Below are 17725 nucleotides of genomic sequence, written 5' to 3' on the forward strand. Positions count from 1 at the left end.
TTTATTGGAACACGGCAACATTCATTCATTTACTTATTGTCTGTGGTTGCTTTCACGTTATTTTAAAACTGCAGAATTGAGTACTTGTGACAGAAACCATATGGCCTGCAAAGCCCAAAATATTTACTCTCTGGCCCTTTATAGAAAAAGTTTGCCAACCCCTGGTTTATTTTATGAACACAGGTTTCTCATATAGCTATTCCTCTGATAAAATTTCAGAGTTAAGAAAACAAAGCTCATCTCTCCTGAAGAATTGGTATGCTTTCTTTCATTTAATAAAGGGGGCATTATAAAGCATTCTATTTCCTTTCTTTACCTTGGTTGCCAGGAAGCTCAGCACTAACATGTAAATGCCCAAGTAAATAACCAGCTGGCTTCAGATTTCTGGTAGATCAGGATTTTTTTTTCTTAATATGAGTACACATTTTCAAATTTTTTTTTAGATCAACTTTTTGAAGTATAAGTTACATGTAATAAAACTCATACATTTTAATTGTACACATAAATCATGTTTGACAAGTGTGTTTACCCAGGTAAACCACCACCCCAATCAAGATAGAGAAGATTTACATCTCCACAGAAATTTTTCTCCTGTCTCTTTGCCCCAGGCAGTTTGTCAGTCTCTCTACCACACCCCATCCCTTGCTCCAAGCAACCACCAACTTTCATGTTATTTTTAATTCCTATGTTGTATTGTGGGTGTTTATTATATACTGCTTTAAATACTTTTTGGAAGGAGTTGGGGCACCAGTGATTAATTGTTGAATAGCATAGCTACTAGAGAAGCGAAGGTTCATTTATTCTATTTAGTCTCCTGTACAGAATTTTAGATTTCCATGGGAGAATTTGAGATATAAATCAAATGGAAAGCATTTTAGCTAATCCTACATTAATAAGCCTAATGTATTGAGAACTCGCTACTTGCCAAGAACTCTGCGTAGTTATTTGGTTTTCCTGACAGCCCTGTAAGAAGACATCTTAATATTGCCCTTTTGCAGATGAAGAAACTGAGGTTTGTAGAAGTTAAGTATGCTAATTTCCTGGGGCTGCCATAGCAAAGAACCACAGATTGGGTAGCTTCAACAACAGAAATTTATTTATTTATTTATTTTGAGAAAGATTAGCCCTGAACTAACTCCTGCCGATCCGCCTCTTTTTGCTGAGGAAGACTGGCCCTGAGCTAATATCCATGCCCATCTTCCTCTACTTTATATGTGGGATGCCTACCACGGCATGGCTTGCCAAGCGGTGCCATGTCCACACCCGGGATCCGAACCGGTGAACCCTGGGCCGCCGAAGCGGAACGTGAGAACTTAACTGCTGCGCCACTGGGCTGGCCCCCGAAATTTATTGTTTTAATGGTTCTGGAAGCTAGATGTCTGAACTCAAGGTGTGGGCAGTCTTGGTTCCTTCTGAGGGCTGTGAGGGAAGGAATTGATGGAGGCCTCTCTGCTTGGCTGTAGATGGCCATCTTCATGTTCACATGGCGTTCTCCTCATGTGTACCCTGTGTCCAAATTTCCCCCTTTTACATAAGGACACCAGTCATACTGTGTTAGGGCTCACCCTAAAGACCTCACTTTAACTTGATTACCTCTGCAAACACTGTCTTTCCAAATGAGGTCAGAATCTGAGGTACTGGGCCTCAGGACTTCAACATATGAATTTTGAGGTGGGGGGACACAATTCAACCTAGAACATTCAGCATCCTTCTCAAGGCTCAAAGGTTACCAGAATGTGGCAGAGGCAGGATTCTAACTCAAGTCTGTCTGACTCCAAAGAGTCGCCCTGCTAGGATGGTGCTAGAAGAGGAGGTGTGGTGAGGGGGGACCAACGTTCAGAGAGAAAACGGACGGACTTTGCCAAGGAGGAAGCTGTGAGGGGCTTTAGAGGCCTCAGGTCCTAGAGTCTAGTCTTTACCCTTCCAACATACCAGCTATTTGACCTTGCCTTTTCTGAGCCTCAGTTTTCCTATCTGTTCAATAGGGATAAGAGCATCATATACCCATGGTGTTGAGGGTTAAATGAGAATGTGATGTTCACATAGTGTGTACTTATGAAGCAATAGACAATGTGTGTTGCTAGAGAAGGTGAGTTCTGGGCATTAACAAGACCATAGGATCTTCACCTTGAGCAAGAGCTGAGTCCCCTGCAGTGCTTATTAGAACACAGATTGCTGGGCCCAACACTCAGAGTCTCTGACTCAGCAGGTTGGGGGGTGCTCAAAAATCTACCTTTCTAACAAGTTCCCAGGTGAGGTTGCTGCTGGTCCATGGACCAGTTTTTGAGTAGCAAGGTCCTAGATCTCTCTTTCATTTGCAGATATGTTTTTGAGTTTTCTCAAGAGAAACTCCAGGGAGAAGTTAGATTTCCAACAGAAGTCTCATCTACTCCACCTCAGTTATTTGCCCCATTTAAAGATGACACAGATCCTTTGATCTTGTTCCCAGTAGTTGAGGCCAGGAAGCATAGGGGACATTGCCTTTTCTCCCTTTTTTTGCTGTGGAAGATTCTCCCTGAGCTAACATCTATGTCTGTCTTCCTCTATTTTGTATGTGGGGCACCACCACAGCATGGCCACTGACAAGTGGTGTAGGCCTGTGTCCAGGAACCAAACCCAGACTGCTGAAGTGGAGCACGCCGAACCTAACCACTAGGCCACAGTGCTGGCCTTGCCTTTTCTCCTTTTAGACAGAGCTGATCTGGTCAAAACCAGCAATGTATTAGTCTGTTTGGGTTGCTATAACAAAATATCGCAGATGGAGCAGCTTAAACAACAGAATTTTTTTCTCCTAGTTCTGGAGGCTGAAAGTCCAAGATCAAGGTGTCAGCAGGTTTGGTTTCTCCTGAGTTCTCTCTGCCTTGCAGATGCCCCTTCTTGCTGTGTCCTCACATGATCTTTCCTCCGTGTAGACACATCCCTGATGTCTCTCTTCTTATAAGGACACAAGTCCTATTGGATCAGGGCCCCACCCTATGGTCTCATTTAACCATAATCACCTCCTTAAGGGCCCTGTCTCCAAATACAGTCACATCAGGGGTTAGTGCTCACCATATGAATTTTTTAAAATTTTTTTAGTTTTTTCTTTTTAAAGATTGGCACCTGTGCTAACATCTGTTGCCAATCATTTTTTTTTTCCTTCTTATCCCTAAAGGCCATCAACTCCCCCCACTACATAGTTGTGTATTCTACTTGTGAGTGCCTCTCCTTGTGCTATATGGGACGCAACCTCAGCATGACCTGATGAGCGGTGCCATGTCTGTGCCCAGGATCCGAACTGGCGAAACCCTGGGCCGTCGAAGCGGAGCGCACGAACTTAACCACTCGGCCATGGGGTCGGCCCCCTCAACATATGAATTTTAAGGGGACACAATTCAGTCCATAACAACCAGTAATACTCCTGATCTGTTTTTCCTCCCAGAGATTCTTTGATTTCGTGTTTATTTCCTTTTCTATATCTGTTTCAAAGCACTGAGGAAAATCTAGTATACTTTGCCTCTAAAACGTTATGTGCTTGAGAGGCAGCTTGCATGTTTGAGCCAAATAAAGAATCTAGTTGAGCACGCTTCCTCAAGCTGTCTAATCTGGGGAGGAAAATCTCCATTGGAATCTTCCCTGGCTGCTCCCCAATTGCATAGGCTCCCACTGCCGGGAGCTGAGACCCCTCCAGGCACGCAGTTGGAACAGTAGCTCTTTGCGAGCCAGAATCCTGTTGGGGCTCAGATGCCTCCACCAACTAAGAACGCTCTCTCTCCTTTTTGAATTGAAGTTAAGCCTAATCCTTTCTCGGGCATATTACCTATGTGGGGACTTCTGCCGAGACCCTCTTGGCCCAGAGGCAACAGCTGCATGAGGGGAGCCAAACAATTTTACAGCTGGCTGAGTCTCCAGGAGTCAGGCAAAATCGGCCTCAGCTGGGAGCACTGTGCGCCTCTCTGACATTCATGCCAAGCAGGTGCCTGATCACAGCTGACGCTTAGATTACATGTTTCCCGAGAGGTATAGATTTCAAATTGGTATGTTTCACCAATCCCTCGTCATAGTATTCCAAAACAAAATGTTATCAAACCCCAAACTAAATACTCCTTCCCCTCTCCGCCTTTGGAGCGAGTCTGATTTTGTTTAGGCAGATCTTCTCAGATAGCTTAAAAAGTGATAAAGAGTTTCTTTTACAAATTATGTCTCTCGGGGCCCTAGGTGCTGTAATCAATGAGTGTGTTATATCAAAAAGGTAAGCATCAGACTAGTAATGATTCTCTGTGCTTTGTTCTATGCATCCTGGCTCATGAAAGGAAGTAAAGTGAAGAGTTTCATGTACTTCTTCTGAAAGCCAGTTTTGCCGGTACCTTCCACCCGGGGCTGTTCTGGGCTGTTTGACTAATTGCGGGAGACTCACCAGAAATGGAAACTTACAGCTTTCTTTCTTTCTTTCTTTTTTTTTTTTTAAATATTCTCAAGTTGAATTGAGATGGTGTCAGTGTTTGTGTTTAAAGAAACAGAACAACAGAAACACACACAGCCAGGCTACCGTTAGATTTTATAAAACGTAAAAAAGCAATTCTATTAAGGATTGTATAAGGGGATGATCTGGGTTATATAGATGATCAGGGATTCTTTTTTCTTAATGACTACAAGGTAAGAATTATCCTTTAAGTGTTTTTGCATTAAACGAATTTGCTTTAAAGTGCTGTATATTTTTGTTTCCTTGTTGTATGTTTTTTCTTTTTTTTATCCTTTTTGGTGAGGAAGATTGGCCCTGAGCTAACATCTGTTGCCAGTCTTCCTCTTTTTTTTTTTTCTCCCCAAAGCCCCAGTACATAGTTGTATATCCTAGTTGTAGGTCATTCTAGTTCTTCCATTTGGGATGCCCCCCCAGCATGGCTTGATAAGTGATCCAAACCATACAACCCTGGGCTGCTGAAGCAGAGTGTGCAACCTTAACCACTGAGCCACAAGGCCAGCCCCCTTGTACATTTTAAGCAAATTTTTCATTTTAGTAGTTATTGCTTCTTAAGCAGTCCTGGTAATTGTCCAGTTACTAATTCTGTTTCCTCATAAGAAGGAGCTGTAGGAGTCACTGATTTTAAATGTACAGGTCATGGTGGACCCAGAGAGCACAAAGTTAATGGAACTCTCTCCCTGCGTCCAGCTTCGATGACTGAATTTAAGTCATACTTCCAAGAAGTTGCATCCTAAAAAGTTACAAACAATGGAGAATGAAAAGTCAATTTGGACTCTTTAAAAGGGAGCCTCAGAACAGTGCCGCACTTTCCCAGCCTGGTGTTTTGAGCACATCCACGTGACTTTGGGAGCATAAAGAATTTAATCTTTTCAAGAGGCAAAGTATTATGCCACTTTTTAAAAGGTGAGAGCCAAGGTCGATCTGAAATTTTTTAAAAAAGGGCTTGAATTAGAAAGGTGGTTACATTGCCAACATTGAAGATGTAGGCTGGAGCAGGCTTTTCATTTCTGGGAGCTCTCAATGGAATGGAGAAGTTACTTTTTAAAAAACCACTCCTTCCTAACCACTTCTCAATGGAGTGGAAAATGCACTGGGAGACAGGCTGATCGTGGACCCGCTGGTCGTTAAGAGAGTAAAAGGGGTCTCTTTTTGGACAAGTGCGGGTGCAGGACCTTCGTGGCAGCCCTGTTTGCTCTAAATCATAAAGAACCCTGTCTTGAGCAGACGACAGAGTAACGGGGGCTGCAGTCCTGAAAGGAAATCCTGGCCCAGCTGTGAAAACAATGAACCACTCAGTAATATAATACAGGCGTGCTTGCAGATTCAGAGTTGCCTTCTCTTCTCCTCTTGAAGTGGCTATAAGTTAATCCATCAAAGTCAACAGGGCCAAACTTCAGGGTAAATCTTTCCACTTCTAACCACGCAGAAACACTTTGGTTCTTTTAGTAGATACTGCTGTGAGTGTGGAATTAGAAGAGGTGACACTGTGTGTGTGTGATTTGTTAGTTATAATGGCTTGCCCTCCAAAGAACGTTGACTTGAGCCAAACAGCATGTGCTGGGTTTGAAATTATAGAGCCATCATCTTCTCTCCTGTATTAATTCCAGCGAGTGAAAGAAGCTGTATCTTGTTGAGAGCCCCAAAGGGACGCAGTGGTCTCTATATCCAATAAGCTGGATTTTTACAACTTTTTACCAGGAAGCCTTTGTTTTTGTTTCTCCTATTTCGTCCTGTTTTTATTTTTCTTCCTGGGGATCAGGGCCAAGTTTATAAATGTGCCATGTGCACTTTGTTAGAAAAATCCAGTGTGGCATTACTTTCTTCTTATGCGGGGGGCATTGTCTTTATTTTTGACTTTAATAAAGATAGTCCTCTAAAGTTTGGCACTGAAGCCTTTTAGAAAATAAAGACAAAATTTGAGTACATCTTGTAACAGCTATGGTGTTAAGATGGCCCCTTGTAAGAGAACTTACTAAAAGTGTAGAGGTGGGGTTAAGTCTGCACTTGTAGGTTTTGACCTTGGAGAATGTGGAGAGCAATTTCATTTCTGTGGATTAGTTACCCCGTCTCATAGGCCTCACACAGAGAAAGGTTTGTGAAAGTAAAGGATGGTGTTAATTCTGAGACCCACGATGAAGTATTAAATGAGAGAAAAGATAATTTGATAATGCATCACTGTTTGGGGATAGATTCCATACAATTAAGTATGTTTATGTGTAAAGTAACTGAAGAGGCTTAAATCCTTTGCCTTGATGTGATGACATAATATCCACAAAGAATACCTATGAAATTCTGTAAGTCATATTTAACAGATACAGTTAGCAGACAATGGGCTGGTGAGCACTGTTTCGAGTTGGATTTTCCTGCCTTCAAGGAGCTCCTGGCTTGTGCTTTTAACCCCACATGGTGAGTGTGTGGTGGTTTGGGGGCTGGATCGGGGTGGGAGGACTCCTGCTTGAACTCAGGTCACATCACTTGGGGATCTGCTTCCTTTTTTGCCCTCTGATCTTGGAGTCCCATAGCTTCTGGGATTATTGGTTTTCCCATATATGAGATGATGACAATGACACTTCATAGGGTTTCTGTGAAGTGTACCCTAGAATTAGATCATGTATTTCATGAAGCACCCGGCATGGTGGCCAGCACATAAACACACCTCCGTGTCCTCCTCCTCACCTTCTTTCCATGGTCTTCTCTAAAAATCAGGATGCTCAGAAAATACATTGTTCAGAGTAGAAGTAGGTTTCTGTCTTTCCATTCCTAGTTTCCTTGATTTCTCTGTGGTAAAATTTGTAAAGACCTATAAATTATCAATTAGATATCATTTAGTTTTTTATTTTTAGTTTCTTACTATAAATGGCATTCATACATATGTTAAAAATTGAAATACCACGGATGTTATCAAATGCAAAATAAGTCTTCCTGGGGCTGGCTCGATGGCGCAGTGGTTGTGTTTGGTGTGCTCTGCTTTGGCAGCCCAGGGTTCACAGGTTCGGATCCCTGGTGCAGACCTACACCCCTCATCAAGCTATGCTGTGGCAGCATCCCACATACAAAAAACAGAAGAAGATGGGCACATATGTTAGCTCAGGGCCACTGTTCCTCAAGCAAAAAGAGGAAGACTGGCAATAGGTGTTAGGTCAGGGCCAATCTTCATCACCAAAAAAATAAAAAATAAAGTCTTCCTTGCCCCAACAAATGGCTCTCTTGCCAAAACAATGTTAGTCCATATTTAAGCACCTGCCTCCCCTCTCTTTGTGTTTCAACAGCAGGGTCATATGTGCATGCTATTCTGTACTTCGAGACTTTTTTTCTTAATCATATAATATAGGGATGTTTCCTTGTATCTTCATATCATTTCACCTCATTCTTTTTAACTGCAGTACACTATTTTGTTCTGTGCGTGCTATGTAATTTATTTAACCTAATTGCTGAACATTTCAGTTGATTCCAGGTTTTTGGCTGTTACAAACAGTGCTTGTTGAATATTCCTCTCGTATTTTTACTCGTGTGGAAAAATATATTTGTAGGATAAATTTCTGGATGTGGAATACCTGGGTCAAGGGCATGTCTGTGTATAATTTGATAGATACAGCCCAGTTGCCCCCACAGATGTTGAGCCGTTTTGTATTCCACCCCCCTACCCCACCTCCATTATTATATGCAGTTGCCTGGTTCCCCAACACCCTTACTGACAGGGACACTGCTCAGTTTCTTTGTCCTTTCAGAATCTGTCTTCATCGGGGCTGCATAGGACCATGTTAATTGTAATCTCTGGGCACTTTCTCACTGTGATTCCTAACAAGTGGAGTCTGGACTGTCACTGGCAGGTCAAATGAGAACTTACTCAACCCGCTCAGTGGCAGCACCAGTAGGCAGCCTGGGGGGGGTCAGTCCTGCCTCTTGAGAGATCCCAGGCAGTCACTTGAAATTTATTATATAGCTTTACAAAACATTACAGTCTCAGCATTATACTGCCCAAAGCACGGAAATGTAGCCTGGTGATATTTCAAAAAGATATTCCACGTGAAACAACTGTTTCCTGCTTCTGTATTCTCGTCTCTTGAATTGGTGTCTTTCTTTGGTAAATATTTATATTTGAGACCTATTTATGTTGTAAGTGGTATTTAGGAGCCTCTGTGTGGTACTTGTTGCTAGCTGTAGATAACGCATACATTTAAAAGCAGGGCTGGTTATGACTTATTTTTCTCTGGGGAGACCTGTATAGTTTTATAATTTCTTAAGAGTTGGCAGCTGTGGCTAGTGTTTAGCGAGCGCAATTTCTAACTCTTTGTAACTCGGGACTATTCTGGATCATTCAGGTGGTTAAGATAACTACAGAAACAGCGGTATGGATTGTCTGGTCACTGCACTTGTGGCGTTGACCTTAGAGTTGTGGTGACTGTATGTCCTAGAACTTCATCTGAAATGCCCTGGGAGAGTTAGATTTCAGTATCGTAGTCAATGTCGTGTCACCATAATTTCATTTATATTAATCAGATCAGTTTGGAAAGTATAGTCCTAGTGCTTATGGGAGAATGTTGGAGAAACTCACATTCTTAAAGCTAGTGGTTTCTTAACACAAAAATTGTCCCCAAATTGGAATTGTCCCAAAATCTGAACTCAAGATGAAAGACAGCTTTAGGCTTATCTTCTTGCTCTATATGTGACAGTAGATGTCCAGGGAGGGAGACCACTTGTGCTGGAAGATTCTGCAACTTGTTGGTTGGTTCCTAAAGGTTGCTTTGGTGGTATGTTCTTCAGCAGGATGGGGATCACCGTCTCTGTGGTCTTTTGTGTACAGTTACAAGTAACATGTGTCTCCAGTGTTTCACAATTATAAATTAATAATAACAACCCATTAGAAATTACGGGTGTTGTAAGCCCCAACTCCTTTGGGCATCTTAATAAAAATGATAATTAAAACCATAATTTACAGTAAATGGGGACACTGCCCAACTAAATCCACAATATGGAGAAAATTAAAAAACTCAAACCAGAAGGAACCTTGCTACCATGGGGGAAAAATGGCCTTGTTCTTAGCTCCTACTTGAGTGGGAGCTTTGTTCATATTTGTGGGGCCTGGGTTCCCACCCTGATGTTCTCTGTGCCTGAGGAATCTGTCACTGTGTCCCCACCCACCAGCGTACCAGTGAGTCTCAGTGGGTGTGGCCGCTGCTTCATCCCTCTCCACCACCACGCACAGATCTACTCCTCCTTTCTATTCCCGGACTGGGTAAACCTCACCCACAGCCTGGCTGGCATCTTCAGAGACCTTGGATCCTCCCTCAAACTTAGACTCAGGCAGTCATCAGGCTTTGTAGATTTTTGCTTCTCAGACGGTTTCCTAATTTATCCCCTTAGCTGCTCAACATAAGAGGGTACCTCTTCCCCTCCTGGCTGGTCACAAGGCTTCAGTGTCTTCAGCCAGTTCATCTTCTGTGTGACCACCAGAGATATCTTGAATGGATAAAATAATAATAATAATAATTTATAGTGCTACTCTCTCTTCAAATTCGTTCACAGGCTCCCCGCCACCTGCAAAATAGTCCCACAGTTTTAGCTTGGTGTGCGGGGTTTCATCTCCCATTGTGTTCCCTATTCTTCATTCATATGGGCCCCTCACCAACCATTAACCTTGTTTTGCCGTGCACTTTGCCTTTTTTTTTGCATGACTGGTTCATTTTTATGTCCTTTGGTCCCAGAGTAGTTTCTGCTACCACGCAGTGACATGTGGGGAATGCAAAGAAGGTGAGTGAAGAAACTTGCACCGTGTATCCAAATTCCTGCGGATCCCTGTGTCCTTACCCTTGCATTTCTGTCTTTTCAAAGCTGAGTCTGCTGCCAGGTCTTCCAAGGCGTGGCTAGCATCCTGATCTTCTCATGCTTGACAGAGTGGGGTTTGACATAGCTTAAATAAAATCCCAAACAGGTCCGGGTGAAACATTCTTTGAGATTCCGCAGTTCGGATGTGAACGTTGTGATTGAGGCAGTTTTGTGGAAAGGCTTAAGCCATTGTCTCTGGCAGGAATATTCCGCAGAACATGTGCATCTGAGCATCAAATGCCTGCAGAGGCCTGGCAGGTAATGTCAGCATTGTGGGTGGTGACCGTGGCCAACAGGAGGGCACAAACCCCATCCCTAGTCTGCAGCAGCTCCTTGGCCCACCTGATAGTCTCCAGATAGGACAGGGGGCCCAGTATGCTCCCATCATAAGCTTTTTCAGAGAAGTTGGACATCTACCTTTGGATATGTGATTTCCTCCATTATTTAATACTGGCAAGTAATTCATATTAGGAAGGGAAGGAGAAAAGAAGGAAGGAACGGAGAGTGAGGGGGGAGAGAAAAAGGGAGGAAAGAAAGGAAGGAGGAGGGAAGGAAGGAAGAAAGGGAGGAAGGGAGACCGAGTGAGAGCCACACAACACAAAACAGGTCCATGATTTTATTTATCCTGTGATGACCAGTTTGTAACCTCTATTCTAGAGGATGAAAACCAGTGTAATACAAGTGGGTATTGAGTATTTTTTTTGGTGTTTTCCCTTTTAAGCGACTTTAATGTCTGTATGCAAAGCTTGAAACTCAAGACAGCGAGATATTAAACCTCCACGGCCGCTTAATTTTCCCGATTGGATCAGATGTAACAAGTGCTAGAAAATGGATGCAACCCATTGTTTTAAAATGTCTTCCTTTATTTTCTTTATATTATTAGCTTTAAATATTCTTTTGAATGTACCCTTGCCACCTCCATGCAGTTAAGCTGGTTCAATTTAAACATTGTCATAAAGTTAATTTTTTATAAGATGAATCAGGTTATTAAATTTAGTAAACCATTGCCTTCATTATTTTGCACAAACTCTGGCACCGTGCAGAATTGGCTTAGCACTACTACATTTAGCTAATTAAACTGGTCATCAGCTGTGGTATTACGGGAGTGAGGGATGCTATTCTCATGGGCTTTTCCAGGACTTCAGCAGTAGGTAGCATTATTAAACTTTTTTTTTCTTTTTTATAAAACTCCACACTCTAGAGATATGGTTTACTATAAAAGTGTTATTGTCCTTCCTGTTAAACCATCATCTTTTGAAATATCCATGCTTTGTTTTTGCTCCAAAGGCCATTGCAAAGGATAGGAAAATGGAGTTGTCTGTCACAGCTTTTAAAAGTAGACTAGCAATATGTAACGTGTCGCTTAGATAAAGGAAGATGGAAGGCTCTGAGTGTAATTTTACACGACACAGGGACGGATGACTTAACCGTAACTATAGTCAGGCATTAACTGAAGGAGAGATGGTGCAAACTTGTGCCCGCAGCCTGTTGCTGCCATCATGTCAGATGTGCTCTTTTAGGTAATAAAAATCCTTTGCCGTAGGTTATTTTGTCAAGTAAAATAGCATGACTTCACAGGTTTGTTTGGAAAGAAAAAGGGCATGCTTTCCCCCCACAGATTTCTAAGTAGTGTCATTCAAAACGGCAGGGGATGTCTTTGCAGGATTGTGATGTTTATTCATTGTTAAAAAGGAAGTTAGAGGGCCATCAGTATTGTTTGAGACAACTGGGATTGTTTAAAAATAGTCCAGAATTGTAGCTTATTGGCTATCTGTAAGAACCATTCATTTCTTTGGCAGATATTTATTGAATCCTACTGGGTGTTAGTCCCATGGGATACAGAGATGAAAAAGGCACAGATACTAAGGAGTTTATAGTTAACCTGCTAAATTAGATAACTAAAGCCCTGGGGCCTGCCTGGGCCTGCATTGTAGTGATGCTCTTTCCATCCATTAAAATATGGTCATTGACAGATGACTGAGCACTGTGGCTACCATCTTCCTCCACTGCCCTACATCATTTTTCCATTTTATAACCTCTGAGGAAAATGTGATGAAAAAGACTTCTGATAATCGCCCTGACCTGGAAATTTCAGAGAGACACAGAGTCCGCCATTTTCAACAAGATCTCCTGGGTATGTGAAGTCCTAGGATTGCAAGTGAAGTCACTTTGGCCACTTCACATTCCCTCCATATGGCCGTCAGCGTTTCATTAGCCTGATGGATGTAGCTCATCGGTCAGCAAGACTTCGTCCCATCCTTCTCCTATCCAGTTTGCAACAGCTGGGCTACAAAAGCTGGTGTTTCACTTCTCTCTCTTTTCCCAAGTGATCTGGGTACCTTTTCCTCACTGGTGATAAAGGGTGCAATTGGCATCGTGGATAAAAATGAGTAAATTTCAGGTTTTTGTCTTCCTGCTCATAGCTTGAAGATATGCCTTTAGGCACCTTTTACTACAGACACCAAAGAGGAGGCAAATAGCTTTAGATATTAAATATTTCAGATTTGAAATCCTTTTGCATTATTTTAACATCAGATTCAAGTATAGAAGGTTATTCTTAGATAATGGTAAGTGAATATCTTGTGATACAGAACTTGGCATAATCTGAAAAAATAAGCTATCTCAACAATGAAGTTCGAGTATGTTTTGGGGCCAGTATTCAGACAAATGGAATGGAGATCTTGTAGCTAATTTCTTTGAATTCTGCTTGATGTAATTGCCAGTCAGTTCTTGGGTTGCTGTTGGGAGCAGATCTAGGAGAGAGTTAAGTTTTTAGTAATAATGACTGAGCTATTTGTAGGTCATACAAATCAGATAGGAGGCATAGGACTTTCTACCAAGAATTTTGGAAAGAGGAGGGACCTAACATTTGTTTCCCACCTTCTGTGGTTATATTAGGCTCTTAGTGTATGTTTTTGACTTACCCTCATATTAAGAAAAGATAACTGAGTTTCTATTGGGTTAAAGGCATAGTTTTAGGTGCCATAGCTTATAAATAGCTAGAGCTAGGATCAACACAAGTGTGTCAAACTCCTGAGTTTGAGTTTTCCACTATGCTGTGCTGGCTTCCCTTGAGAACTGGTTTATGTACACAGACTGGCTTCCATGAAGTTTAGATATATGGAAGCCATATGAATGAATGAACTTTGATAGGCTCTTTCACATGGCAGTCCCAGTAAGATAATGATACTCTTCTGATTTTTCATACATGTTAACATTATCTTGGAAACAGTAATCTTTGGTCATTTGACATGGATTTGGCTGAATTACATTGCTGCTTTCTTTTGTAGAATTATTACTTTGTTGTTGCGGTATACTCTATATGGTCTTCCCCAAAGCTTACAAGATAACGGTATTTTACAGTTTAGAGCAGTGATGTGGTGCTCAAGCTCTGAAATTGGATTGCCCACTTTTCTCATCTCTTTTCAGATTAGTAATGTATAAGAGTTCTAGCTGCTCCATATCCTTGCCCACATTTGGTGTGGTCATTTTATTTTTTTTAGCCATTCTAGTAGTAGATACATAGCAGTATATGATTGTATCTTTAATTTGTATTTTCCTAATGACTAGTGAGTTTGAGCCTTATAAAATAGTTGAGAAATTTTTCTTCTTTTTCTATTATGTACAAGAGTTTGTGTAAGATTGGTGTTTTTATTTTCTTCAGTGTTGGTAGACTTTACTGTTGAAGACATAGGGATCCAGAGTTTTCATTTTGAGGAGATTTTGAAATATGGATTAAGTTTCTTTAAATATATGGAAATTTTCAATTTTTTAAATCTCTTCTTGCAGCAGTTTTTAAGTAGTGTCTTTCTGGGAATTTGTCTTTTTCACCTGTATCTTAAGTTTACGGGTGTAAAGTTATTTGTCATATCTTTTTAAGATCTTTCTAAGGTTTGTAGGATCTGTAGTGATGTCCTTTTATTTGTTCCTGATATTGGTCATTAGTATGCTTGCTTGTGCATGTGCTTTCTCTGTTAGTCTTGCTAGCCTTTTATAAATTTTATTAGTTTTTTTAAGGAAATGACTTTTGGCTTCTTTGTTCCTCTGTATTTTCTGTTTTCATCTTTGTTAGTTTATCTTTTTATTTTTATTACGTCCCTCCTGCTTTCTTTAGGTTTAATTAGCTGCTTTTAAAATTTTCTAACTTAATGGATGCTTAGCTCATCTTCTGTTCTAATATATGTATTTAAGGCTACAGACTGTCCTTTGTCCATGGCTTTAGCTATGTTTGATAAGTTTTGATGTGTAGAATTTTTATAATCCTTCAGTTTAAAATATATTCTAATTTTCATTCTAATTTTTTGAATCACAATTTTTTATTTATTTAAAAATGTATTGGTTAATTTCCAGCTAGGGGAATCTTCTAGGATCTTATGTTGATTTCTAGTTTTGTTCCATTGTGGTTAAAGAGCATACTTTTCAATTTTAATCTTCTGAAATGTGTTGAGATTCGCTTTTGGCCCTGCACAAGGTCAGTTTTGGTAAATATTCTTTAAGTACTTGAGTGTACAGTCTGCTGTTGTGTTCAACATTTAGCATACTCAGTTATTTCCAATTTATTAATCTCTTGGCCTTTCAACTCTTCCAGACCTTGGCCAAAATATTCTCAGTCATAGTGTCCCTCTGATGCCTTCAGAGAGATATGTGTGCGTGCGTGTGTGTGTGTCTGTGCGTGCTGTTTAGTTCAGCTTTTCTAATTGTTCCCAGTAGCAGGGTGGATCTAAGAAACCTAGGTTGCCATTGCTGGAAGCAGAGGTACTGGAGGCATTTAGCACAGTGCAGAGCACATTGTCAAGAACTTAATGAATGCTGTTTGTTCTATTTTCCACGTCTGTTTTCTCTTACTAGACTGTAAACTCTTTGAGGGCAGTGACCATGTGTCAGTCTTTATACATCCATATTCTTTATATTTAGCACAGGATGTGGTCGTTATTAAGCAGTGGTTAGATGGCTGACTATGCCATGAGCTCTTCTATGGGTTGGCCTTCACCTTTGAAAACACTGTGTTCCTAGGGCAGGTTTTCTCAGCCTCAACACTGTTGACATTTTGGGCTAGATGATTCTTGGTTGTGGGGCTGTCCTGTGCTTTGTAGGATATTTTGTAGCATTCCTGGCCTTTACCCATGAGATGCCAATAGCACCCACCCCAGTTCTGGCCCCTGAAAATGTCTGTAGACATTTGCAACTATCTTCTAGGGGGCAAAATTGCCTCCGGTTGAGAACCACTAGGGTAATGTGTGTGGTGCTCAGTAGGGCCATTCAGCATGACTCAGTGTTTTCCATTTGTGTTTTCTAATGTCGGCTTTCCTTTAAACCATAGGGTTTGAAACTGCCAAGTCTTTTGCCCTCCATGGTGCACACGTGATCCTGGCCTGCAGGAATATGACAAGAGCCAATGAAGCTGTGTCACGCATTTTAGGAGAATGGGTAAGCAAGCGCTTGACTATTTTTTTTTAATCGTCAGATACATGCGCTGGGATAAACACAAGGCGGTTTTAGTTCAGTGTGTAAAGTTTATTGCTCTTGGAATAATGTTTTCTTTATTTTTCAAGTCATTTTCAGTTTGTTTACTTTATGAATGAAAGGACAAGCAAGCCTGTTATTATGCACACATTTGTTTATAGTTCATTGTCAGTGTCATCTGCTTTATTAGTCGGAGGTCTGAGAATGTTTACTCATTTAGTTCACTTATTAAGAAAAATAAAATGTGGTTAACGCCCGTCAATGCAACTAAGATGTTGCTTTGCCTTATGGTTTTTAGGATTAGAAAGGAGCAGGCTTTGACCCTGTCTCTGGTTTCTCCTTTTTGCTTTTCTCTCTCCATGTAGATGTTGGTGTTGATATTTCTCTGCATAAACATTTACTGAGGGCTAACTGTGCTCTTGGGGCTGACAATATAGCATCAAACAAAGCAAATCCCTGCCCTCCTGGGCTTGCCTGCTGAGTAGGAGAAACAGACCACGAAGGGGTAATTACATTGAATATTTAACGTAATGTCAGTTATAACGTAATGTTGTTATAAATATAACGAAGGACGGTAAAGCAGAGTGAAGGATGCAGAGTGACAGTGTGAGCTATTTTGATTGTGTGGTCAGGAGAGACCCTTCTAAAGTTATGACATTTGATCTGAGACCTGAATGAAGTAAAGAAGTAAACTGTGCGAATGTCAGGGGAAGTACTTTCTAAGCAGTGGGAACAGCATTTGCAAAGGCACAGAGGTAGGAGGGTGCCTGGAGGAGTCAAGGATCAGCAGGGGGGCTAGTGTGGCTGGAGGCAAAAGGAAGGGGAAGAGGTCACAGAGGTGCTCCCAGGCTGTTACATAGGGTCTCAGAGTCGATGGTGAGGAAGATGTTAGAGAGATTAAACCAGAGAGTGACACAGGTTGATCGATTTTTTAACGTGATCACTGGGCTTCGGCATGGAGTACAGATTGCATTCATTCATTCACTTATTTAGGAAGTGCATCACTGTCCTCGGTACTAGGGGGTCTCCTGTTAAGGAAAAACAGACATTACCACTGTCTTGGTAGAGCTTTCAGCCCAGAGTGGAAGTCAGATTTAGCCCAAGAAACATAACCATCAATGTAAACTTGAAATGGTGGTAAGTGGTACTGTGGAGTATGTGGTACTCCAAAATGGTGAATAATGCCGGGGAGGTGGGGACATTTGGAATCCCCAAGAATGGAGTCACTGAGATGAGATCTCCAGCAAGACCAGGGGGAGGGTGGAGGAGGGTCAGATGAGGTGGAGGGAATGGCCTGTACTTGGCCCTGGGAAGAGGAGGAGGCAGTCACATGGCTGGGAGCAGAGCGTGAAGGGGGTGGGATAAACCTTGCCAAGAGCGTGTCTTCTTTTTCTGAGTACCGTGAAAGATTTCTTGCCATCTGAAGAAATAGACCACGGTTTATTTAAGAGAATGTCTGGTGTGCTGGACTGAAAGTCAAGAAAAGGAAGATTTGTTTCTGCTTTTTAGGTATATTTCAAATGAAATATTTCAAAGTCAGTATGTTTCAAATGAACACTTTTCCTGACTCACTGCATTCATTATTTTGGGTTAAATTAAAAAAACAAAGCAAGGCTCAATTTTTTCTGATTATTTTAGCATCTTTCTAACTCTAAAGTAGAGTTGTAACCCTAACTCTGAAAGTAATAACCCCTATTAGGTGGTATGGTAGTCGTCTTTAGAGACGTGTAAGGAGATCCAATGGTGATACATGCATGTGGTTAGAATCTTCATACAGAATGGGAAGGTGTAAAATAAAAAGTGAAAGTCCTTCCCAATCCTTCTCTTGGAAGGTAAATATTTAAACCATTTCTTGTGTATTCTTCCGGAAAAAGGTTGTACATCCTAGAAAACACTCACATGCTGTTACGTACTTTGATTTTTTTCACGTAATCCTATAGGAGGTCTTTTCTTCTCAGTGCATATAGATCTAAC

At 41.3% G+C, this 17725-nt stretch overlaps 1 protein-coding gene across 7 annotated transcripts in view; it reads left to right on the forward strand.

The window, feature by feature from the left end:
* Nucleotides 1–17725, forward strand: part of WWOX (WW domain containing oxidoreductase) — a 933724-nt gene that overhangs the window by 33250 nt on the left and 882749 nt on the right. For all 7 annotated transcript variants that reach the window (XM_046683790.1, XM_046683791.1, XM_046683793.1 and 4 more), the window contains exon 5: nt 15609–15715. In XM_046683790.1, coding sequence (XP_046539746.1) covers nt 15609–15715 — 107 coding nt within the window. The remainder of the gene's footprint in view (nt 1–15608; nt 15716–17725) is intronic.

The sequence above is a fragment of the Equus quagga genome, chromosome 13 (genome assembly GCF_021613505.1).
Source record: "Equus quagga isolate Etosha38 chromosome 13, UCLA_HA_Equagga_1.0, whole genome shotgun sequence".
Lineage (NCBI taxonomy): Eukaryota > Metazoa > Chordata > Mammalia > Perissodactyla > Equidae > Equus > Equus quagga.